The 25,939-nt window shown below is 42.4% G+C and overlaps 1 protein-coding gene across 3 annotated transcripts in view; it reads right to left on the reverse strand.

The window, feature by feature from the left end:
- The window catches only part of NOS1AP (nitric oxide synthase 1 adaptor protein), a 1,090,707-nt gene that overhangs the window by 356,661 nt on the left and 708,107 nt on the right, over nt 1-25,939 (reverse strand). For all 3 annotated transcript variants that reach the window (XM_086955405.1, XM_086955396.1, XM_086955412.1), the window contains exon 5: nt 19,126-19,234. In XM_086955405.1, the coding sequence (XP_086811531.1) occupies nt 19,126-19,234 (109 nt within the window). The remainder of the gene's footprint in view (nt 1-19,125; nt 19,235-25,939) is intronic.

Below are 25,939 nucleotides of genomic sequence, written 5' to 3' on the forward strand. Positions count from 1 at the left end.
ATTTAACTGATAATTATACACTCATACTTTAATGCCTGATGTGTTTTAGCAAATTAAGCAGCCAATATAGCAAAACACTACACCCACCTGGAAATATTAGCAGTACTTACAAATATATGTAAACATATGCCTATATTTAAGGAAATTCCATCCAGTTTTTTATCTCCCCATGCTGCCTCTCTGCTCTGATGTGGACTTGGAATTCATGAAGGACAATGTCAAAAATCATTCAGAAAAAGCACACGTTTCTGTATTTTTCTGCTTTAAAAAATAAATACACAAAGGAAACACATCGTTTTCTGTCTGTATTTATCTGTAAAAATCAGTAAAAACAGAAAACCGGAAGCCTTACTTGTAATTGCATGACTTTTGTGCCTCGGCTCAATGCTGATGATATAGTGACTTTCCTCATATTCTATTTTTTGACCCAACCTTGGACAGCAGCATATTTGCCATCACTTTGAATGGATGAGTTGTATACTGCCTCTGCTGACATAGGGGTACTAGATAATTTCTTTATTAGTACCCCCTGAGAGTGGATCACTTTCCTCATTCTTTCTCCCACGTCTTCCTCTTGCAGCCCACCAGTGTCTTTCTTCTAGCCTTTAACACCCATCCTTCCGATCATCTCCCACTCCCACACTTATCGCCACTTCCCGCTTTAATATTCATTTGTTTTAAATTGTTTTTATCAAAGGTCTTGTTGCTACACACTGCTACCGGTCTGCTCCGTAGCGCCCAAGAAAATAGCAACCTGCAAATACTTTATGTTTCTAATTTACCAATTGAAAATGGCTGTTAAAATCTTGTAATGGTCAATTACTTTAAAAAATGCAACAAAAAACGCTTGGAAGATTGCAGGGCATGGCCATCTGTTTTCATCTGACAAAGTCTCAAGATGGCAGCCTGTGCATATGCACACATGCCCATGAGACCTCACACACAGTGGCCATCTAGGCATGTTTTTTTTATCAAACAATAGCAAAAATCGATATATCAGTAGAACAATGGAAGGCTGTGTGGGTGCAGACCGTGGGTGACCTGTATCCAAATAATACGTTTAAAACTTTCCAGAAGCCCCAGGAAACGTTTGACATTAGACCAGGGCAGTTTCTTCAATCTGCTAGTCTCTTGCGAACTACTCACTCTGTGGGTGGGTTTCGTCGAAGCACCTAGGATCTCACATAAGCTGGCTACCATGAAAGACATGGTTTCAGGACGCACTTGGTAGAATTATATATGCAGTGCTTAGGTATGAAAAATATAGCCAGACCCATGAGACTGGACTACGAAAGGGACTGCGCTAAATAGATTAAAGACACTGAATGGGCTTCGGCTTGCCAACGAGTGAAGCATGTTTCAGTGAATGCAAGGTAGTACGTCTTAATTTTCTACATAGAATATACTGAACCCTCCAGGGTTTGCACTGCATCTACCCTGATTGATAAATCAGCTCCCAGATTTGTGCGGAGAGAGAAGGAGAGTTTATTCACCTGACCTGATCTTGCCCCAAAAGCCAAGTGTTGTGCACATCAGAACCTACAATACGGCCACAGACCGATGTCAGGACCTAACCATGAAGCAATTGATGTTGGGCATTGTCGCAACACCCAAGAAAAGAAAACTGAGAGGTAAGTCTTTGAACATAATAATGAAATGAGGTATAACCTTCCATTAGGTGCGGGTCAGAGAGCTAGAGGTGGCTAAATGGCTGCAGCATACTCTGGATTGGGCGATGTAATGTTATGCACGTTCTAGTAGCTGGGATGGGAGGAGTCTCGGGGTTGGGTGGAAGAGGAGGAGCAAGTACAGGAAAGGGGCAGTTAGAGTAGGGACAGGGACTGAGAAGGAGGTAATCAATAAAGCTCCTGTAAGAATAATATATTTGTCTGTCTTCCTTGGGCCACAACATGACAGGCGACTGCAGGGGAGGGTGGTATGAAACACACTAGATTTGTGGAAACACTTAATGTGAGTTTAACAAATTGATCCCAAATTATTCAATGATCAGACCCAAGAGACACCAGACCCTCCCCCTTGAAGGCCAGAAAGGTCAGTATTACATTAGTAGACGCCCATCTGTGATTCCAGTGGTGAGTTGATGCTCTATCAGTCTACAACAGAAATGCACTTATTGGTTATTTAAGGGCAGAAGATTTCAGAGGGAGGGTGATCCCCATTTGCTTTTAAATATGTATTCCTTACTGGGAGAGGGGGTTGGGAGCGGGCATACACCTGACTCCTAACGCCTGGCTTCCTAAATTGCTCTCTTAAACCGTTTTGAAAATGAAAATACAATTTTTAAAAAGTTACAAAATCATTGAAAAACGTCTACCTGTGCCTGCAGTTGGGACAGTAGGCAGTAAAAGCCAGTCTTGTTTGTTATAATTTAACAAAAGCATGATGGATGGCCCATCATCTGTATGAATGCACGCATAAAGGTGGCCATCTTGGAAGGATCTGGCCTATGCAGTGTGCCAAAGCAAACTGGCTTTGACTAAGACAATAGACCAAGATGTCTGCAGCCGCATGTTGCAGGCAAGAACTATTAGTTTACCAATGCTAGTTGACTCTGATGTAACTGGTAGTTTCATGTTGCTTTACTCAAACCCACCAAGCCTGTCTAGTTAATCGATTCAGCCGGGTCTATCTTGTGAGATTCAACAGAGGGCACCACAGATATTTAGCTGTCCACCTTTGGATGGAATGTTATTCAATAACCCATCACCATGATCTTTAGTCTGCCTGTGCACTGGAACCTGCAGTGATGGTGATCCTTTTGAAGTTATTAGGAGTATTTTGTCAGAGAAAGTGTCATTAACTGATCTGGTGACTAAACTGCATCTGGCAGAATCATTTGCCAGCTCTGCAGGGTTGAGCTTATTTAAGCTTTGAACAGGTTCCATTACGTAGGGAACAGGGCTCTGTCACATCTGAACTCTTAATATACGAAGCTCAGGGGCAGCCGGCAGGCTCATGGACGCGGGGGTAGCAGGGGCTTGCTCGCGGGCTGCTTTATAAAAAGAAACTAATTTTAATTTAAAAAAAAATAAACTTTCCCTGCTAGCGCTTGTAGGAGAGTAGGGTCTGCTATCCTATGGTCACCCCAAATTTTTGCTTTTTGCTTCACTGGTTTATGACTTAATGTGGCTGTGGGCCTGCTGATCAGACCCACAGCCTGCTGTTCTCTCTCTAAATTACTGCCAATGCACCCTAGGTGCATTACGAATTGGAACTGGTTCACCTTATTGGCCCCTGTAACTGTGTACCCTAGGTACCCAGGATATAGGTGTGTCCAGGGCCTACCAGTGGCTGCAGCATGTATTGTGCCCCCCCTGGCCTGGCCTCCACATTTGACACAACTGGCTGATCACTCAGCTGGGGTAAGTTGGTGTAATCACCCCTTACTTAGATATAGTATCCCTATATCTAACCTTAAACTGGACACATATGTTCCTATCAGCCACTCCTATGGAAGGCCTCATCAATCCTGGAGGCAGAGTGCTTGGAAATATGTGAGATGGTGCTCTAGCATGAGCTGAGCCTGTCTGCAGCTGTCGGGAACCACTCCCTTAGCTGTTCCGGGATATTGCCATACCATATACTCTTAAGTGCATTATAATCCTCGCGGTTATATGCAAACTTTGGTTTGGCTTTATCAAAACATGTCGAGTAAGGTGTCACACGATTTGGAATACTATCCCCTCGACAGTTCTGTCGACGGGGATAGCATTCCACCCTTCTAGAGGGACACGACATTTGTGTAGCCTTAACCCCGGTTAAAGTTAACCAGAGCCTCAGTGTCACAAAATGGACGCTGCCACCACAGACACAAGTCTGACCTCCTGCTGCTGGGAGTCCTTCCAGCGAGGGAGGCTTGGACAAAGGGTTTCCTGCCTTGGGAGGTGCAAGCACCACCCTAGACAGAATTTTGTGTATTGGGTAGGACAGGGCTGAATAGATTGAGACATGCCCGGGGCACACAAGGTGTCCCAGTGCATAAGCCAGTCCAAACCGGTCCTGGGACTTTCCAGACCCAGGCCTGGCGAAGAGCTGGACAAAGGAAAGGGGGTGTAACCGCCCCCCTTCCTGGTCCCACCCAGAGGAGGGACCTAGCAGGTGATCCACCCCTCAGATTGGGAATAAGAGTGGGAGCAGTGCCAGAGCACCTCAGATCATCCTGAATCAACTTTAAACGAAGAAGACGACTGGACTTCGACATTCTGCTGCACAGAAGACTGAAGAGCATCTCCCTTGTGGCCTAGGAGTGGCCACCCTGTGAACACAGGTACCAACCAGCAACTCGACGTCTGCTTTGCCGCCGCCTCCCGCCGGAGCCCGAGCCCAGAGCCTGACAAGACCCAGACTCCCAGACTTCTCACAGCCCGATCCACAGTCCCTGCAAAGAAGGGACCCGTGGAGGCACCGGGAGACCGGACCTCTTGAAAGACACCCGAAGAGCTGACTGCGCAGCATCCGAGGCACCCTCGACGTTGTGCTTTGGGGATTGAGAACCCCCACCACCGAGCAGCCCTTGCACCGAAGATCAGCCCCCAGCATCTCCACGATCTGCGTGGGGCCCTTTTGCATTGTGCCACTCGACGCGCCATCCCGGCCACTAGCCACGTGGTCAGCGGCCATCTTGGCGACAAAACCGACAAACTACACTGCGGGTCTGGTTGCTCCAGACTTGCCCTCACTTCTGTAAAAGGGAGCACCCGCTCTGGCCTTGCTGGTCCGAGTGATAAGCCTTTTTCGATTCCTGCGTGGCTTGTATTAGCCAAGGCCTGTTTGCTTCAATCAAGTTGCCGACACCGCCAACAGCGAGAAGCCTGCGCGGGACAGCTCGTGATCGACTCCTACACGTCCTCAACCCCCGGTGTCCACGTGGCTGCAGAGAGAAGCTACACCTCAACGCCTGTTTGCACCCGACATCGCCTGGTTCCAATCTGGTTCCACGGTAGTCACTGGCTAGTGACTTTGAACATTGTCCCCTCTGCTTTCAGGTCTTAACAACTTCAGATCCACCCTTGGATCCACCGGAACTCTTCACATCGAGCCGCCTGCAGCATCTTCAGCTCCAAGCACCATCGACCAGCATGACGAAACCCGACACTACTTCGACCCTATGCACCCACTTCCTGTGGGTGAGGTAACTCAGCAACGCCGGTGTTCCCACACTGGTACACACCTCTAGGGCCTGTGTCTTAAGTTTCAGCTTTCTAGGTTACTCGGAAGGTTCCTAACTAACTAACTTTGTAACTTTTACGCACCATAGACATTGCATTGGTGAGTGCGTGCACTTTAAACCCTGCACCCGAGTCCCGCGGGCCTTTCCCGACTTAGTCACTGCTAGTCCCGAACAGCTCCAGTGATTCCCAAGGCCCTAGGCCTGTTTCCTTTTCGATTGGTATCTCTTATACCACTTTCTTAGTATATGGTTTAGGTGGCCCCTAGGGCTCATCCATATTGTGCAACTTTTGTGTATTTTAAACTGTGTTTTGTTTAACGCTTGTGCTTCTGTGCTCATAAAGAGTTCAGGGGATATTTGTAGTTAATATATATATATATATATTTTCAATATATATCTGTGTGGTGTCCTTTCATCTGGTATTCAAGGGGGTTGTGTATGGTAATACAGCTGGCTTCACATGCCTTTCAGAGTTTAGCCTAAGACTGCTTTGATCACGTTACCACTAGGATAACTGGTCTATAAGGTTGACTTACAACCGATCATAAGGGTTGTTTGGCATGGTACAAGGTGATCACTAGAATTAGTGAGCATCACATACCAGGCCAACTTCTCACACCGCTGCTTTCCGCATCTTCTCCCCTGCTCACCTGGGTCCGACTCCAGGTCAGAAAAGGAAGCAGGCAGCCAGGCTCCCAACCCTAAGGCAATCACAACGCTCCAGTGGAGCGTTGTGATTGGTCTGAGCGCAGTGACACGGCGCTCAGCCAGGAACTGTAGGGTTGGGCATGTTCTCCATGCAGGCTGTAATGCAGCCTGCATGGAGAACAGGGGAGTGCACATTACTGTTTTGGGTGGTCTTAGAGGGCTGACCAAACAATCACTGCACACAGGAGTGTCTACCACTCCTCCCCTGCATTTCCGCCCGCCCCCTCGTGCACTGCCTCAGCAGGAAGAAAAACTAAGATGATATTAACATCCTGTTATTATCATTTTATTTTTTCCTTTCTTTGCTGCTCCTGGCAGTGAGGCGATGCTCCTCTGCCTTTGAAGAGGAGCCACCACTGACAAAGCTCCATAGCTATCTCACTTGTTGCATCAAAACTGGATTGTGTTGTGTCTAATTGAGCGTTCCCACAATCTGGATCAAAAAAGGGACAATCAAAGCAACAAAAAGAGATTGCGTTGTTACAGAAATAAGTGGCCGGTGGAACCAAAGACCAGAAACAAGCCTTCTACTAGAGAAAAAAGTGTACAGTTATCCTCCCAAAGCTTCAATCATTCTGGTATAAGCTTCCTAAAAAAATATTGGAATGAACATCAAGTAAGTGAAAAGATAGGTATAATAATGTTTGATCTCCTCTGATTACATCTTTTGTGACTGATCCATGTAGGATACAGGATGTTATCCTTCCATTGTATATCCTCTTTACAACTGACTCCAGAGTATATTTTGTAAATTAACAAATTAGATGTAATAAAACCATATCCAAGAGCCCCCCAACAAGCTCTCAATTTAAAAAAAAAACTGAATGGCTTCACAAATCAGAGCAGCTGATCTCACACCCTTGGTCATGTGTATCAAGAACTCATTGCAAGCTTTTTGGACTATTATTGAGGACAGAATTCTACAGGCCTGTGTTTGTGCTTTCTTTTTTGTAGTTTATGTTAGCTGTTTGCTGGCTGTCATTGCTTGGGATAATGCAAAATCAGTGACGGGTTCACTCCGTCTAGATTTTCTTGTCAGTGCAGTTTTAAATGTTGCTTTAAATCCAGTGTTTGGAAGTGTCTCTCAAGAGTCTTCTGCTAGGATAAGCTGCTTAGGACACTAATGCACAATACCACCCCCTTAACATCTACAGGGTCCCTTACTTGGGATCAGTGGCGGTTTTACCATTAGGGCGTTTGGGCGTTGCCCCACCTATAATTATCAGGCAATTTATTTGAGCGGCGCGTTAATAAAAGTTTTATAAATTAACGCGCCGCTCGAATAAATTGCTCGATAATTATTGCCCTGCGGCCGTGGTGTGTGTCATGGACATGGACAGTATGCACTGTCTGACACTGGGTGGCGCTGGACTGACTCTGTGCCGGCACAGTGCGCACTCACTGCGCATGTGGTGTTTGCCCGGCAGGATTTCTCCAGCTAGCAAACTATGTGGTTTTAAAAAAAACAACAGATTAGGGGTTTGCCTGCCTAATGCAACGTAGCCCAGTGCTGAAAAAAAGAACGACGTTTTTTTAAGGCTCAGCCCAATCCTGATGCTACTCTCTTTAGAGAGCAGCTCTCCTCTAAAGAGAGCAGCATCAGGATTGGCTACTACTGTGTCTCGGCAAGTTGGCAGCCATCAGTCTAGGCGCCAACGGGACCCCAGAGCAGAGATGGTGCGGACCCGGTCAAGTGAAGACAAGGTAAGTTTTTTATTTTATTTATCCCCACCCCCCTGGCCCCCACTGTGAGCGAGCCGTGACTGTCATCCACAGACTCACTGAGCCTGATAGGTTGAGGATTCTTGGTTGGGAAAGGTCCCAGATCCTCTCATGTGCACAGTGCACCATTTTCTACTTGTAACAGGCATTTTCTATTGGTCGATTCTTCGTATTTAAGCATATTGGGCGGCATACAGTATGGAAACCGCACTTGTCTAGATTACTTACTGTCATTTGCACATTGCACAATATAGAATGCACACGTCTGCAAATCACGGTTTTCATTTTGTACTTTGCCACATTATTTAATGTGCAGGCTTGAGACGCAGGTGACTGATTTTGTATTGCAACAGGAAATGTTTTCGGATTCACCTTTCAGTTTTATTTAACTTTTTATTTTAACATATTAATCTTTGCGCTGTGGTACTAATCTCTGGGTAGTAGGGGCCCTTTTGTGCGGAAAGCAATGACAAACCATTGGTGTTAATACTTGGCATTATGAAGTGTAATGATCCCCCATTGGGTCAAAAGTATTGATAAAAGTCTGTTTTGGTATACCGAAAACGTGACAGGACAGAGCCCCTGAAGGCAAGTTTCATGGAATACTGTGCTGTAAAAATCACCCGGTATAATTCCGTTACCGCTCTCTGTGGCAATTGTTAGCACCCACTTCCCCGGTAATTAGGTTGGAATGGGGAATAACACACACACGGTTTTACCGCATCTAATTTAAGCACATTTTCATCAATAACAACCTCTTTCCCCTTGAGGAATGTGTGTGTTACGTTTGTGAGAGTCAATAATACTGCAGACTGTGGAATCGCGGGTATTAATGTCCTTTGCATTATTGCACTAAGGGAGGGCCCTTGCTAAAGTATAGGGCTTTGAGCGGGACTTGTTATTCCGTTGTGCCCCTCAATTTTCGGGGGGGGGGGGTGGTGTTCCGGCACGCGCGCTACGCCCCGCCACTTTCAAATGTCACCAGCCGCTACTGCTTGGGATGGAGACTACTTGATATTGGCTTTTCCAGTTTTGGCAATAACGTTTAGTCTAGCATGGGAGTGGGAACAAACTATTTTCCTGGCTGTTGCTTGAAGGCATCCCTAAATCCACATTCTGTTCCATTTGTAACCAAAATGGCTACCCAGGTGGACTCAGGAAAACATCTCTCTCTCGCTCTCTCTGCTATTCAGTTATATTCCTACAAGTGACTCAACTCCAGGTAAACGGCGTGTGTTTTTAGGTCGAGCGTAAGCGTACGACCTCTTGTAAACTTTAGTATACATAAATCTTTGTGGGCCAAATACCATTACTTGCTTCTCATTCGTTTGTTCAATGTCCTTTAAAAATATTGCAAGTTTTGTGTTGAGGCCAAAATGTTTCCTTCTGGAAAAATGTCCCCTTTAAAATGTGCATTTGAATGTATTACATTGAATAAAAGCAGAACAAGAACACAGGGCTAGCACAAGGGCTTTGTGATCGCACTTGATACTGACTTCAGAGGGGCAATGTGTCCAAGTTTATTTTGCTTTTAAAAGCACTCCACACATTCCTGGCCTCCTGCAATTTCCAGACAATAAAAATGTCAAGATAACGCAGGTGATTGATGTTCTTGCTGGAGAGATCAGAGTTGTCTAGTGGAAGAAGTTGTAACTCATTGCAAGGTAGTCTGAGGGTTAATATGCCAGGCCCGAAGAAAGTGTACTTTGCGGATTACAAAGTGCATATAATGTAAATAGGTCAATGGGTTACTGCTCTTTTGTTACTTGCAGCTTAAAAGTTAAAATCCTAACAGAACAGTGAATTTATAACTGTCATCAAAGAACTACATGCACTGCAAAGTAAAGATTAGAGGAGATATTAAAATTGCAAAAAGAGTTAATCTGGATGGAAATTGATTCTTTTTATTTAAGAGAACCCCCAATTATGGTCTGTTTTCAATTCTGAGTTTGTGCTTCTGGGGCTCAAGCACTCTTTAGCAATGCTGCCTACCAATATGCATAACTTGTGATTTCGTCACCCTGCAGTCATCTGTGTTATGTAACATTTCATTTACACTAATCTATACACTTACGATTGTCTCTGTGAAATTTGGGTGTGATGCAAATTGCTCTTAGACTCTACACTGGTATATGAAGCTCTCTATAACGAATTAAATGTATCTTAACATTAGTGGTTATGGAGCCTTAAGAGACACTGTTAAAGAGTGGTGGTGAGGGAATCCGCATCACACAGCCTTACCTCAACATCACCCGAGCACCGTCTCAGCTTCAACACAGCACCACCTCTACATCAGTGCACCACTAGTGTGCACCATCTTAACATCAGTACTGCACAGAACTATCTCAGCATCCGTGCACCACCACCAACGCAGCCCCACCTTAGCATCAGTGCACCACTACCTCAGCACAGCACCAACTCAACATCACTCAACACCACAGACTGACAGTAAAAGAGGCACAGTTACTGCCAGCTTTGCTTCTTGTAAGCAAGGACTATAAGAACAAAGTGCGTGTTTATGCACTTCTTGCAGGTTTTCAAAACACATAAATAAAAGGCATTGACATTTACAATGCCGATAGCTCAAACTCTCTCAAATGTGAGACCAACTGCATTGCAAATGCTTGTTTTATGTCTCAATCATTTACTACAACATATCTCCCTTCCTCTCACATTTACATGGATGCAATTATAAAACTTGTGTGATTTGTTTTTTTGGGATATTTCCCAGAGAGCACACAAGCTTTTTCTGTATATTTTCCTGATGTACAATGTTAAATGTCATAATGGGTGCTGGGATAGAACGAGACATATGTTTCTTCAATTAAAACTCCATATGCAACCTCATATTTGGAAGTCCCCCAAATCAAATTATACATTTTATCACACTTCCCATCTGTGTTTCTACTTGGGACTTCTTACTACCCAGGGAGCATATATGCAGATTTAATTAAAGTTTAAGGTATGAGCAACACAATGTATTCTCTATTGACCTTCCAGCCAATTACATGTTGACTTACTTCAGAGAAGCAAACCAATCAAGGTCTGCAATAACACACTCAAATAAATCACTCTCATATCAGCTGACACCTGTAAAGTGATTCCTCATTCAGACAGCTTCCACCTTTAGCGACAGGTGTGATAAGAGGCTACAGAAGCACCACTTCCCTCCCTTCAGAAACCTCATACAAATTTGATTTTGCACTAAAAATGGACTCTCAGGTTGCAGCTGTCGCTTCCGCCTCCATTTATTTCTATACGGACACTCCTCCCCTGCTTCCTTTGCTCTCTATGGTGAGTAGACATGCTATTACAAGGGCCTTACTGGATGACCACTCTACAACTGTAACAGCTTATCCCTGGGTATCGCATTGTCATTCATTGGTCACCTTCAGAAGATTCAAAATCAAGCTGCTCGAATGGTTATGGCAGCAATTCAATTCAGCCATATTACTCATATTTTGAAAGCTCTTCATTTTAAAGTATCTTCTACCATGCATTGATCATCTGTGGGAAGGTTTCTCTCCAGGTGCCTGATTAGAAACTGCCTATAAGAACATTGCATGCAGCTAACCTCCATCTTGGGGTGACTGTGTAAAGCACGCTTCACGTGAGCTTGCCCCATCCCTGCTTTTGATTCACTTAAAAATTATTTCTGCTGTTCCCACAACACTTGGCATAATCATGTCTTCTGCTCTATTTCATGATGAAGTCTCAGCAGGAAGAGACCCTTTGGTGATAGTGTGCGTAATCAATTTCAACATAAGATCCCAGGAATGATGGAATTATTGTAATCCACTCTCCGCCACAAAAGGGATTTGTTGTAAAAAGTGAAGATACGTCTCACACACATTTACGTATATATATGTTTAGCTTTTTATAGTGCATTTAGAGTTAGCAAGCTGGTTGTTGGGTTCAAGGTTTCACCGTGTGGGGAATTTGCTTCTTGCCAATGTAATTGACTGGACCATGCATCTCCCTACCCTTCTCTAGGACTGACTACTGGACAGGGAGGAATCATATAGTTGTCAGAAAGGAATGAGTTACCAATGCTGCCTGGTGGTAGCATTGCAGAAATATATTCATTTGCACACACTATGCTAAGCCACTATTTCATTTGTACTTTCCTATGGAATTCCTCTTTCTGGGCTGCAGTTAAGCAGGGTGTTATCTATCTCACTGTGGACAGCAGGCATTGACACTTCTCATTTTATTTCTCAATCCGTTAGGACGTAAGGTCCTGTGCGTTTGTTCTTCAACTGAATTAATCGGTGCAGTGTTCATCTAAAAATGATAACTCTGGCACATAATTAATACTGATACTGACATTCAGCAGAAGTGGCAGGGCTGTTTATGGAATATAAAGTGCCTTGGACCCTAGCACTTAATTTTTTACAAATTAAGCACTGATCGGAGGTAATATATTATTTTCTTTGACATTATTGATTTTATTTAACTGTTGACGGTGGACTTTGCATGGCTTGTTAGGATGGTTCGAGAGGCAGTTATAAGCTAGTCACATTTAATTCTGAGGAAAGCCAGGGATCTTCTGTAAAGGGCCTTTATAATTCTACGTATTATTAAGCAGTGAGGCAGTGGAGAGATGGGCTTGCACCAAGGTACAAAGTTATTGACCAGTTGCCCAAGCACACCTCTCAGAATAATGTCAGGAGGTCACGACAAGGATGCTTGTGGCATGGTAACCAGCTTCCCCTCTAAGCTGCCCTTGCTCCTTGCTGTGGGAGTGGAGTGTTTCCTTAAGAATTTGTTAGGGCTCTTTGGTTTGAACAGGGAGGATTACACAACACTCCGAAGACTTGCTGAGTGTCCAATCGTGAGTCTACTAAGAGTATCTAGGGGAGGTTCATGTTATGACATGAAATGAAATGATTTCCTTACCATAATAATATAATAAAACCGGTCTGAGTGTAATTGCCAAAACCAAAGAGCGTCTCGGATTGGATGGTCTTTGCACTGAGGCCATTCCCTTTTGGCGGACCCACTCCTGTTATTTACGTGTATCAGCAGCCTGCAGTTTGAGTTTATTCTAAATCAGTGTTTAATTTGAGCCGGTGGTTTTGGGTGGTCGGCACCTGCACTTAATTGTCAACACAATGCTTGTGACAGTCTGCCACAAGGTGGTACTGTCTAGCTAATTTAGAGATGACCACAACAACAGCTATCTATTATTTCAAAATACATTAAAAATAACAATTACCTCCCGCCAAAGCCATTCTTCTAGCTTTGAGGGCCGAAATAGTGCGAATTGTCACACTTGTAGGAGCGTGACGGCTAGTAGTTGTGTTGTTACTTTTATTGGCAGCATGGAAGTGTGATGCAAGCTTCATAGGCCCCCTGATGAGAGCCCTGGCACCTATGTTTTTTTTACAAATTGAGCATTGTCCTAAATTTACATACTATGCTTATTTTACCTAGAGCTTGAAGCTGAATAGCATCCTGAATATGGTTTCCAGACCTCAATCACGGCATTATGACTGACTCCAGAGCCACAATTCCATGTAAAATATTTGCAATCTGCAGATTCTATTTTTTGCCATTGTGATCAGAAAACACAATGAATTGCTTTTGTAATTTAGCTGGGCCTTTGATAATGTTGTGCTGAGAGCAGACAGAAAGTATGAATGAGTGGTATGGCTTTTGTTCCTAAACTGTTCATTATGACTGTAAATACAGAGTATGCATACTTTAGTTTTCCATGTCTAATGTGCAATTCATTATTTCATATTATAATTTCTGTTCACTACGTTGGTGCACAAGTGAGCGAATATAGCCTTAGAGTCCACTAACCAAAGGCGAGGACCTTTAACAGGGGAGCGGGCATTTGATGGCCGGTAGAGCCTGCTACGGAGGGCTCTAAGGTTATTAGAACATGCCACCCCTAGAGGGCAGAATGTTCTAATTTGTAAAACAAAGGCCTCACGAGACCCAAGGGGATTGAAATCCCCTTGAGCTCCCCGAGGCCTTTGTTGATAGCAACAGCTGTGAACAAACTTTTGAATGTTGGAGCTCCTGGCTGCCACCTTCCATTAGGAGCCCGGAGCACTCCATTGTTTTCAAAAGAACTTCCAAAATTCCAAGGTTTTAATGAATCAATTATCCTCATTTCGAGTAGGAGAATCCACCTTGGGTTAACTGTTCTAATGAAGGCATTGTATCTGGCATTTGGAGGAAGGTAGTTTAAAAAAACAGCTTATTCACCTTTTGGAACTGAAAAAACAACTTTAAATCTATCTGCAAAAATCTCTTTTGGGCTATAGCAAATTACCTTAATAGTAGGGCGACTAAAATGTGTGGTAGAAAAGACTTCCGATGGACGAATCAAGCCACAGATATATGGCAGGTCTTAAATTAAAGTGAAGAATAGGGAAAGTATTCAGACACATTTTAAGTTCTTTTTTAATACTGTAACAGCTGTGAAATCTCCCAGTTTTTTGGATAGCGTTGAAACAATACAGACTCAGACATTTCTCGAAATATTTTAAAGACTCACATTGGCAATGTCCCCCTTGAGATCCTGCCTGCTGCGAGTCTTTGGAGACAGTTAAAACATCTTTTCCATCATGAAGTCATATTTCTGCAAGTTTCTATTTCGCAAACCCGACTCAGGAAGGTGAAAGGTGGGCTGCTTCCATTATACAAATCACTGGCATTTGTAAAAGTATCTCTTGATTGCTTGCAACTAATTCTGGGTAAATGTCCATAACACATTTGAAATTAGCAGATTTTTCCAAAGCCTACCCCTGATGAGCTTCTCAGTAAGCATTCGGGTCGCTGGGAGATTGCTTGCTCCAGTTTTAAGGTTAAACATTCAGTTGGACTCTTCAGAAACTAGAGGATATTTCAAGTTATGCCTTTGTCTTACTTTTAGCTAACAACAAAACTATGGCACACAGACTAGAACATCTGTTGCCTTCCTAGGGAAGCTTAGATTTCAATGGAACTTTCCAGGGACTCGAAATTGTCATTTTATTCCAGATCTGCTTGAAAGATGCCAGGCTGCAGGTCACTGGCGGCTGGTGAAGTTCGAGAGTGGTGAGGCTGAGCTTGGCCTTTAGGGTTTGTACCCTGCTGGGGGATCACGTTATGGAGACGCAGAACAGCATTTTATGGGAGTCCAATAACCATTTCCTGTGCAAAGGCAATAAAATGATGTAGTTTTAACTGCACCACAGTTATGGCTCTATTCTACTGCCCATACAATAGCAAGGTTCAATGTTTCTTGGTGTCATTAGTCCCCATGACATTCATATCTAAAAACGCATTCACCATTAACAAGGGGACCACCTGTCGCATAGAATCTGCTCATTTCCCTGTATGTTGCAACATATGTGGAAACTCCCTGATGTTTACCTTTGCAACACTGCACTGAAGTGAGTTTTTAAATACGAACCATTGGTGCACTACCTAAAAGGCAAGCTTGTTGTCATGCAGACCCTGCAAGTGGCCCAGATTATTATAGAGCAAGTTCTGAGCAACATTAGCAATACAGTAGGATGGCAATTACTAGTTGATTTGTACAAAGTGAAACCAGAAAACATGGGTAAACCAGGGCTTCCCCACATAAAGTATGAGATCTTAGGCAAACAATATATCTCACCAAATCTCTGTTCCTTCATTTTCAAGTTTGAAAGCACTTTCAATCAAATATGTGCTTTAAGCTAGCTAGTTGTACAAAAAAACATTAGGGCTGCCTTTAGGTTAAGGTGAGGTTGCAGTCGTCATATAAAAGCTATAGAAAAATGTATAAAGAGGTAAAAACTAAAGCCTTAATACAAGGAAAGAATAAGAGACTATTACTAGATGATTTGTAAAGTGAAACCAGAAAACCGTGGATACATCGGGGCTTCCTAACTTAAATTGTATGATCTTAGGCACATTTTTTTGTCACCACTACTCTTCAGAGTACAAACACCATTACTGTGCGTATGATGAAATTACTTTAAAATATGTGTGCTCAGAATGCCATTATTCAAAAAACATTGATTGTACTTTTAATTAGGTGTGTGAATGCCAGATGTACATAAACCATTAGCTGTGTAGCTGTGTCTTTGGGTTAAGTTCACGCAGTTGCTATTTACAACTGCGGAGAAATGCACAAAGAGGTAAACACCAAAAGCACACACAATTGCTGATCTAAACTTTTTCAGGGACAGATGGAGCCATAAAATAAAAAAACACTCTTCTCGTGATTGACAGGGTTGAGAGTCTGCAGGGCACCATCTGAATTCTGCAAGCTAGCGACGCAGGCACGAGTCACAAACAGGGGCGCATCTAGAGACAAATTTCTGGGGGGGCTAAGAAAAAATTTCAGGGGGGGCTGAACCTTTAATCAGTAGGCAGAGTGGAGCTGCAGGGGCTCTTAGAAGGGGTGAAACAACTGCAAGGCCTAATTAACATTCAAATGGTCTTTTAAAGACCTGTAAAACGTTCGGGTGCGGCTCTGTGTGTGCCCGGGATCTGTCTCATCCTGGGCTGCCACACACGACGGGGGGGATGGGGAGGGGGGCTGAAGCCCGGTGAGTCCAATGGGTGTTGCGCGCCTGGTCACGAACAACTGCAGTGTACACCTGCACCACCTTCCCCGCAAGCCGTCACTGAGTCGGGGGTCTGCTCCGGGATGCCAGACAGTCCATGGCTGTGTAGTGCCTACACGTGTGACGCACCTACGATACAGTGCAGGACGGGAAGTAGACACTTCGAGTCTGTCCAGTGTGTCTTCAAGATTCCTGATTAAATGCGAAGACTCAATTTCTCCGCTTCCTGCCTGCTTGTAGCCTCTACCCCACCCTTTGCCAACTCGTCACAGGGTGGGACCAACCCCTGTGACTAGTTGGAAATTGGTGGGGTCTTCATGCTCTCCACGCCCTGATTGACATGAAGCCCCAGAGCTACAGGACTTTAGCCTGAAGCGCCCAGGGCTAACTTTACCCCCATGCTACCAGGGGGGTGGAGACTGATCCTTTGGGCTATGTGTTTGCCGAACTGATGTCCTCACAGACCTCGGGGCTGTGAGATAGTCAGCCCAGCGAATAATTCGCCCAGCGTCAGTGACTCAGGCTGAGTGTCAGACTGGCAGTGTGCAGCGCTTATGGCCCCCCCAGCACGAAAAACAATAATGAAGCATTTATGTGAGTGCAGCCTGTATTTTAAAAAACAGCAACCTTTGGTTTTATTTTGGAGATAGTGATGGAGCAAAAGTAAAGGGGGCGGAGCCCTGATGCCCTGGACAAGAAACCGCTGCTGCTGCAGGGTTAAATGAGATAGCAGTACTTAAAAAAAAAAGAGGCCCACAAATACCAGAATGTAGACACAAAAAATGATGTTTATAGACCATACTACTCAAGACGATGCCTTTTTGGTCTAAAATGTATCTTTATTGCGCAACAAAGGCACCAAATAAAAATATCTATTCGAGAGGAATGCAGATGACTGAATGAAGGGAAAACAGCCTCTACCATGCATCAATTACTACCCAATGCATTCACCACACATTTTCTCTACCATGCATAGTTTTACAATACATGCTTTAACAACGAAATAGGAAGTGTATATATATATATATATATATATATATACACACACATACACACACATACACACACACACAGACTCAATTTCTCTGTGACCGCCTGCCGGCAGCCTGTACCCATTCCTTTGCCAACTCGTCACAGGGTGGGACCAACCCCTCTGTATATATATCACACCAAAGAGTTCTAAAGAAGCGCACACTCAAGAAATCATAGTGCAGTGCAGGTTTAATCAATCTGGGTACGCGTTTCGACTGCAAACAGTCTTGAGCACACACTGTTCGCAGTCAAAACGCATAACTGGACTGATTAATCCTGTACTGCACTGTGACTGCCTGAGTGTGCGCTTCTTTTGGACTCTTATGTTGTATTGATGACCTGCAAGCTCCAAATAGGCTCAGATTTCACTCGAACAAAACCATAGAAATTCAGCAGTTATAGTTACCCGAGCTAATTATAACTTACGTCCCAGCAATGCACTGCTTATGACCTCACATATCACTCATGACATGGTTAGTGACATCACTGATGGCATCTCAAATGACATCATCCAGTGAGTGTACTGCAAGAGTTTATGAGTGTTAAACATATATACTAAGCTACTACAAAAAATTAACATTGTATACTAGGTGTACTACTAATGAGTGATATTACTTCTAACAAATATTATATGAGTGGCTGTTTGTGTGTATTCATGTGTGAGTACATGTCTGAGTGGTTCTACAGCTGTGTGAGTGGGTGTATGTGTGAATGAGTGGCTGAATTGGTGTGTGAGTGGCTGATTGGGTGATTGATTGGGTATGTCAGAGGATATATAGATGAGTGAGTGGATGTGTGAGTGACTGTATGGGTGAGTGTGTAAATGTGACAGTGGGTGAGTGTCTGCTTGTGTCAGTGACTGAGGGGTGAGTGGGTACATGTGTTAGTATATGTAGAAGTAAGTGAGTGGGTGTGTGAGTGACTATGGGTGAGTGAGTAGGTGTGTGAGTAGCTGCATGGGTGAATGACTCAGTGTGTGAGTGGCTGTATGGATGTATGAGTGGGTGTGTAAGTGTCTGCATGACTGGATGTGTGAGTGGCTAGATTGGTCAGTGAGTAGGTGCATGAGTAGCTGTATGGGTGAGTTAGTGGTTGGGTGAGTGGCTGTATGGGTGAATGGCTCTATGGATCAGTGAGTAGGTGAGTGCTTGTATGGGTCTATGAATGGGCATGTGAGTGGTTGTGTGGAAGTGGGTGTATGAGATGCTCTATGGGGTATGAGTGGTTCTGTGGAAGATGTCATTTGAGATGTCATCAGTGATGTCACTGACCATATCATGAGTGATGTAATATGTGAGTTCATAAGAAGCACATTGCATGGGCTTTAGTTATAGTTAGCTCAGGTAACTAACTGCTGAATTTCCATGGTTTTGTATGTGTGAAATCTGAGCCTAACTATAATGTCCTTTTTACCTTTGGTTTCTTCAGTGAATCTATAAGGTTTTTAAAAATTCTAATTCCTAACTATAACATTCCTGTAACCTTTTTATTTCAGGGAATTTCTAAGGTTTTTTAAATTGTATTTCCTAACTACTACGTCTCTGTAACCTTTGGTTTTTTGCAGTGAATTGCTCATTTAAATTTTATTATTTTTACTAACTGTAACCTGTAACCTTTGACAATGGGTGTGTGAAATCAATTGAACTATAGTTCTACAGTAGAGTTGTCTGCAGAAGGAGAAGCTGAACTGGAGTATTGGTTCCTTGAGCACATGAAGTTGTGTGGTAACCTTACTTTTGGATAGTTTTCAATTGCCCCGCATTTAGATCAGCTAAAGAAGCTTAAAAAAAGAGTACGCTCCATACAACCGGTACATGTACATTGCTTGAGCTTTAACAACATAGAAAGGTACAATAGAAGACACAGAAAAATGGCAAGTCATAGCAAATCACTTTGGATTATGGAACATCATAATACCTTCTTTTTCGACTTGAAGACATTGCATCTGAAGATATTGCTTGACCCGTCTCTGGCAATGTAGCTAAAAATCTTAAGATCCTGAGAGTCATGTGACACATAGAATATTCTGTGGATGAACATAACAAAGTAGTTATCATTCTGGCTTTAGGTGCAAACACTTTATTTTTATATATAGTCATATACTTTTTTATTATTATTATCTACTTCATTCTGCTTTATAAAAAACATCAAAACATCACAAAATATAGAGAACAAAATAAAAAAGAAAATGAAACACAATACAACACAAAATATTAACAAACTTTTCTCAAATATATATTTTAAAAACCTCCATAACATTCAAACAAAGCAATGTCTCTACTTCTATTAAAGTGTCAATCCAGTATGTTAACTCGTATTTCTTCACCAAATCATTTGTTCTTTAATCATTCAGCTGCTGGCAGTGAAGGAGTACACGCATAGTCTTAGTGTTGACCTTTTTACAAAGTTAATATTTTACACTTTTGCTGGAAACTCCTCATGAGGCTTCCTCCATTGCCAAAACCTGCACCCTGTAAATGTGAAATTTCATAGTGAATATTCACTCAGGGCCAGCAAAATTCTTAGATATTATGTAGAGGAGCACCTTCAAACAATTGCAGTTACCCTGGTCTTCCCTGCAGACTGTTTAAACATTTTTATCTAAAATTCCAGCATCATGACAAACCTACCAAAATGATCTTTTTTTATATAAAATATCTTTTACTGCCCTGCATATCTTGAGTTCATATCCAGATGAAGGGATCATTCCTCAGAAATAGCAAGCTAAGAATTCTGGGAAGCGTGTATCTGCTTCCAAATATCTATTTATGGCAAAGTGTAGAATAAATTTAGTTTCCTGTAACAACAGTTTTACAGCTAACACTTGAAATTCATTTACTCTGCGTCTAGTGCTTGCATCCAGAAATATCCTTTGAAATAAAAGTTTTCTATTTGACTGCAGACCACAGGTGGAGCTAGTTTGATTCTTCTGTGACCTTGATTCTTAACACACAATGCACTACCACTTTCAGCTTCTCTTTCCACTTATAGTATCAGTGAGAGGACATTCTAAGTACATCATGATTATTTTATAGTCCAAGATTGGACTTTCGGGCTTCACTGCATTGATTTCATAGTGATATTTTACCCCTGTGGAGGATTGAAGGATGAGCAGTGCCTAACAAATGTTTTAATACTTCAAACCTTCTAGAACTTCTCTTTGTGCTTGAACCTTTACATAATAATGTTTACTAAATGTATGAAGTGAAGATCAAGTTGCCGTTGTACAAATGTCATTAAAGGAAACACTTCCAATAAATGCTAGCTTTGCTCCTTTTCTCCTTGAAAGTAAGCCTTAGAGCAGATCTCTAAAGGTTTGTTGGCAAATGCATGAGAACGCTACATGGATGGTACAATTCATCATGTTATAGCACCCTTGGTGACTAAGGTATCTTGTACTTGTAGGTGTATGTGCTGCAAACACTGTTGTGTCTGGTGTTAGTCAACATCCTCTGATTTGACTAAAATTATAGGTAGAATATACTCATTTATACGGCTTTCAGGTAGCCCTCTTTATCCAATGATCTATTCGGTCATTAAAAAGTTTTCCACCCACTACAGCACACAACATGGATCAAAGGGTCAGCCCACTTTACTCATTTGTCAACGTCACTGTGAGTTAGTGCATTCTGCTCTTCAAACTAGGAGTACACCTGCACACAAAGTACTTCTAGTTAGAGGAGTGATCTGAACGCCACGCAAAATGACGAGCTCTGTGACATCAATAACTTTTATTAGGAAAGCATGACTCGCATTCCAGCAAGAACAATGAATTCCTCCTAATCAGGTGTTGGTAAGGGATCCTAGATTTTTATATGCGACCAATTTCAAGACAATGCACTTTAATACCAGTGAATCTTTCTCCTTGTGCTCGCAAAGACTATGACTGTTCAGTTATATTTGATGCAGATTTTTGACTCATTTAATGCTCCATGTGAACACCATGAATGCACAAACTGCATTTGTACTTAAATAGCTTACTCCCAAATCCTTAAAATACAGTTGTCATTCCAGTCAAGAGCTTAGCTGCCATTTTCATTGTACTTGTTTGGCAAACATCTTTCTAAGAAATTCTATTTTGAACTACTGTGGTTTGTACTTAAGATGTTACTGCTGAATGTTCAATATTTCAATTCACTGCTCAAAAAAGGACATTAATAAATCTTTAAATGGATAATTACTAATACAACGTTTGCCTTTCTGACTAATAATAGAGCAATAATACAGCACTTTTAACATGGAGTCTCAAACTTAATGAGTGATTGAAAACCTTTTTGTCAAGATACTTATGCAACACTTATTTTGCCTTATCACATTCTTTTAGGAGTTTTTCTTCAAGCAGTATGATAACACATTATCTGTGACTTTTCTTCACCGTTATCACTTGAGGAATATCTAAACCCTGGTGTGCATTCTGGTTGTTTTATATATAACTGACTAGCAATATTGACAATCGCAAGTCTCCAAATCTAGCGATCCCTTCAAAAAACTAGGGGGACAAAGCTACTCAGAAGTTAGACTGTGTGAATTTGGTGATTTCTCAAATCTTTGCTGCTAACAAAGCGTCTGTCAGAGAAACAATTAATAAAAGACAAAAGAAAGGCCCACCATCTATGGTCAAATTCTCTAATTTGGTGTTAAATTACATTTTTCAGGAGTAAATCAGAGCACTGAAACTGTACACGGAAGAAACTAATAAGAGATTGCAGAGATTGTTACGCATATACTGCTTCAGTCAGGACGAGACCTGGACACCATCATCATCAGCATAACAGAAGTGGGAAGAGGATTTACAAACCAAGACCCCCAGACGCACAATACGAATTTTGCTGCACTTAGAATGGAGAGCTCTCCCTAAACTATAAGCTCTGATTTATACATTTTAAATTCCTACACACCTGACAAACTGCATAAGCTAGGCCTCATTGATAGGGCAAGATGCCAAAGATGTATTACAACAACTGGTGACTTTCTGCCCAGAAGTGCAGACCTCGAGGAAGGAGGTAGGACAAAGTATAGCTAATATAATTGGAGTGCTAGTAGGGCTCACCCCTTTAGTTGTGTTACTGGGCCACGTTAACGCCTCCCTGTAGTGAATAGGAAACAGACTTCACTGTTGCTAGTACTTGCCAAGCATGGATGGCCATTAAATGGGGTTGAGGTCAGGGGCCAAAAAGCAAGAATTGGCTATGTGACATAGCATACTATAATTGGAAAATTACAAATTACTTCTGCCTCTGAACTCATGCATCAAAGGATATCTGAGCACCAGTGGTACAATACCTTCTACAAACCCTGATGGACAATACAACTGGAGAGACCGAATCTGTGCGAATCCGAGTCACAGACAGTGATGTGGTCATGGGCCAGAGACAAAACAGCTACATAAAGTTGTGGTAGGGGGGACAAATTGTGAACATGTGAGTGATGGGTGCTCTAGTATGCAACAACTGTGCCCCTGAATTTATAGAGGTAGAGAATGCAATAACTACACTGGCTTTTTGAAACTATTTGATTCAAAACATTTTGGATTTATCAGCTTCCCTCCTCCTAACATACAAATAGCTGGAGGAGTGTGGCTCACTGATTAGAGCTCACCTGATGCAGAGGTCTGGCCCGGGACCAGGGTTCAATTCCCGACGCGGCAGGGTCCTGAGCCTAAAAATGTCCACGGACCCGATAATTCTCGCCTCGGTGCCTACTCTAATCATGGGGTCCCACGCTGCAACTCTGGGCAATAGCTTGCTTAATCTCCACTACGGCGGCCCACCCGCTGCGGGATGCCTGGCTTTCACCTTGGGGATGCCCAGTAAGGGTTATCTCACAGGGAAAAAGCCAGGACGGTTTCCCAAGGCAAGCGCCTTGATGCCTTCGGGCGATACGTGCGCTATATAAGTCGCAATACATTTACATTTACATTACATAGCTCACAGACTTGGCCCAGGGACAGACACCAGATCCTGAGAAATTATAATTCTGTTTTTTAGAACATCCTGATCACCTTAAAGTTCACAATACAGCATAACCGAAAAGTAGATGACATAGTCTAGTAAAAAAACAGACATGGATGTGGAATTCCTATAGCCCGAAGCCAGGACATGTTGTTTGGGGTCAAGGGCAACAAGTTTTAATATGTATTTTGTCCTTGGGACAAGTAGGCCTAACCCCTTACAGCACAAACTCTTTGGCTGACAGTTTACAGTAACAAATTATTGATCAGGGAAGAGCAATGTCTGCAGTTAAGGAAATATTTGTGTCTGTGTGTTAATGCTGTTCAAACTTATATTTATGGTTCATTAATGCAAAACCTTTATTATTAGGGTGAGCGATCTAAGTAAATGTTGTAAGCTCAGACTGTACTACTGACAGTGTTTCCAGAATAAAAATGTGTAAACACGTTTTCAAAGTTTAGCAATATGAGGCTATGTATAATGCTCCCAGAATACTCTCTGATTAGATGTAAATATTTGCAGAGGCTTGAAAGTAAGCTTGAGGAGTCTTTGCTTTCAAAATGAAATGTTCACAAAAAACTGCAAGTAGGAAAAAAACATTTGGCTAAACTACTGTAAGATTTTAAGTACCATTTGTTTGCAACATCATTTAGTAAAATGTGTTGATGTATGTTAGTAAATCCCACAGATATTCATAATGGAAAACCAGTGTAACCAGTTTCAATAACATTGTGGGACACATAAAAATAAACATGCATTGGCAAAGCCAGCAGTCTGAAATTGATGGTCAGCGTTTTGATTTTATCAATGTCTGGCATGGTTTTTGTAAAAACAAATTTGTGTGGGAGCTGCCGGGTCCTCACCATTATACCAAACATTGCCAAAAGCAAAAATAGTTTTTGGCCTCAAAAAGCACACATTGTCACAGTAGTTCCTGGAACTGAACAAAACTACTTTGTGTGCCGAAATGCACCTTATGAAAGAGGAGAATGCTGTCACTCACAGTTAAGCCAGCTGATAGACAGAGAGAGAGACAGAATTTTAACAAACGCAAAAGGCCATGGTTAGCGCCAGACCTAATTAGAGGTCCAATTATTTAAGAAAGTCTCAAAAGTGCATGCATGGTATATGTCCTTTTATTAAGTGCAGATATGCAACTGTCATAAATTCACAAAAAGTTAAAGAAGTAGGATATGAAATAGTATTCCTAGAAAATATTTGTGAACTACATTCTAGCATGAGCAAATGTGCATGTGTAGATTTGCTCATGCCAAATCTGAGTGTTTCAAGTTCACTTTCCCTCCAACCACTTTTTTTCGCAGCCCTGGAAGAAGTTTCACATCTGCCATGGTCAGGAGATAAGTTCCAATTTTTCTCAGTATGGGAAAAGATTAGAGAAGAGTTGGTGAAAATCCTTAAAACATGCAAGCTAGTAGGTTTGCACCGACTCAAAAGGGCATTCCAACCCTGGCACTATTGCTTACCACTAACTTCAGTAAGTAGATCTGCGGAAACATGGCAACATAAGGGAATGGCTAGTATTTAACCCCTACTATGGTATGAGCCTGGCATAATCAGAGAGACTATATCAGAGATCTTATATAATGAGATTGCTGCCATAATTTGTTGCCGTATTGCAAGGCACAAAAGTGACAAGTGGATTATGTTACAGGACCAGTAGAGTTGTGAAGCAACCTGCCACATGGACAAGTAGATATTTTATTAAATTCCACACCCCTGAACAGAAATCTTTTCCCAGGATGTAGTCATGGTGATGGATGATAGGTTGAAACAATTCTTGGATTTAGGAACACAACTAGACGCTCTTAATCCCAGATTTGGATAAGACTATTACTTATGAAAACCATGCAAAGCTCAGAAAATGTCTTTATGATCGTAGAGATGAGTTGGCGATACCTTATACTTAGGTGTACTGTTAACATAACTATAGCCATTTATTTGTTGTTTACAACTATTGCATGTCAGTTTAATTAACAACTTTTCTTTCTTTGCACAGGTGTGTTTCCTTTGTGTTCAATATTTTTCCTATATTATCCTTGTTAGATTTGGGTGTCTCTAGTTGGCACAGGTAGGTACTTGTGACAAATAAGGACCCTTGTGTCTATTCAGGGTACGGGGATCCACTCCTAAAATAGCCCTGCTCACCCCCTTGGTAGCTTGGCACGAGCAGACAGGCATATCTCAGAGGCAGTGTGTAAAGCATTTGTGAACACATACAGTAACCAAGTGACAACATTACAGATGGACACCATACAGGTTTTATATCAAAATTAAGTATTCTTTATATAGATTTAACACAAGACCACAAACTACAAAAATCCACAATACTATGCTTAAAATCGTAGTTTTAGCATAGTTCTCATTAGTTCTTAAAATGCGACACTTTGAGTAAATGTACCTTATGATGCGTCACGCTTTCACAATGAAAGTGTTGCAGTGATGATGATGAGGCAAAGATCCGGTACAAAGAAATAAAAAGTTCTTCCTGATGCGGCACGCTTCTCCGATGTTGTGAAAATTCTCGACTCGATGCATGAGCTGCAGCGGGGACGCCCTTGTTCAGTGATGCGACGACAGCGGCTTTGGCGGCGACACTCTTCTCTGACGATGCGAGACGCTTCCGCTCGATGCGATAACTGCAGCGTCGACACCCTTGTTCAGTGATGCGACGACAACAGCTCCGACGGCGGCACGCTTCTCCGCGGATGCGAGGCGCTTCTTGGGATGTGGTGCAATGCGACAGCTACAGCGGCGATAAT

The sequence above is a fragment of the Lissotriton vulgaris genome, chromosome 1_1 (genome assembly GCF_964263255.1).
Source record: "Lissotriton vulgaris chromosome 1_1, aLisVul1.2, whole genome shotgun sequence".
Taxonomy (NCBI): domain Eukaryota; kingdom Metazoa; phylum Chordata; class Amphibia; order Caudata; family Salamandridae; genus Lissotriton; species Lissotriton vulgaris.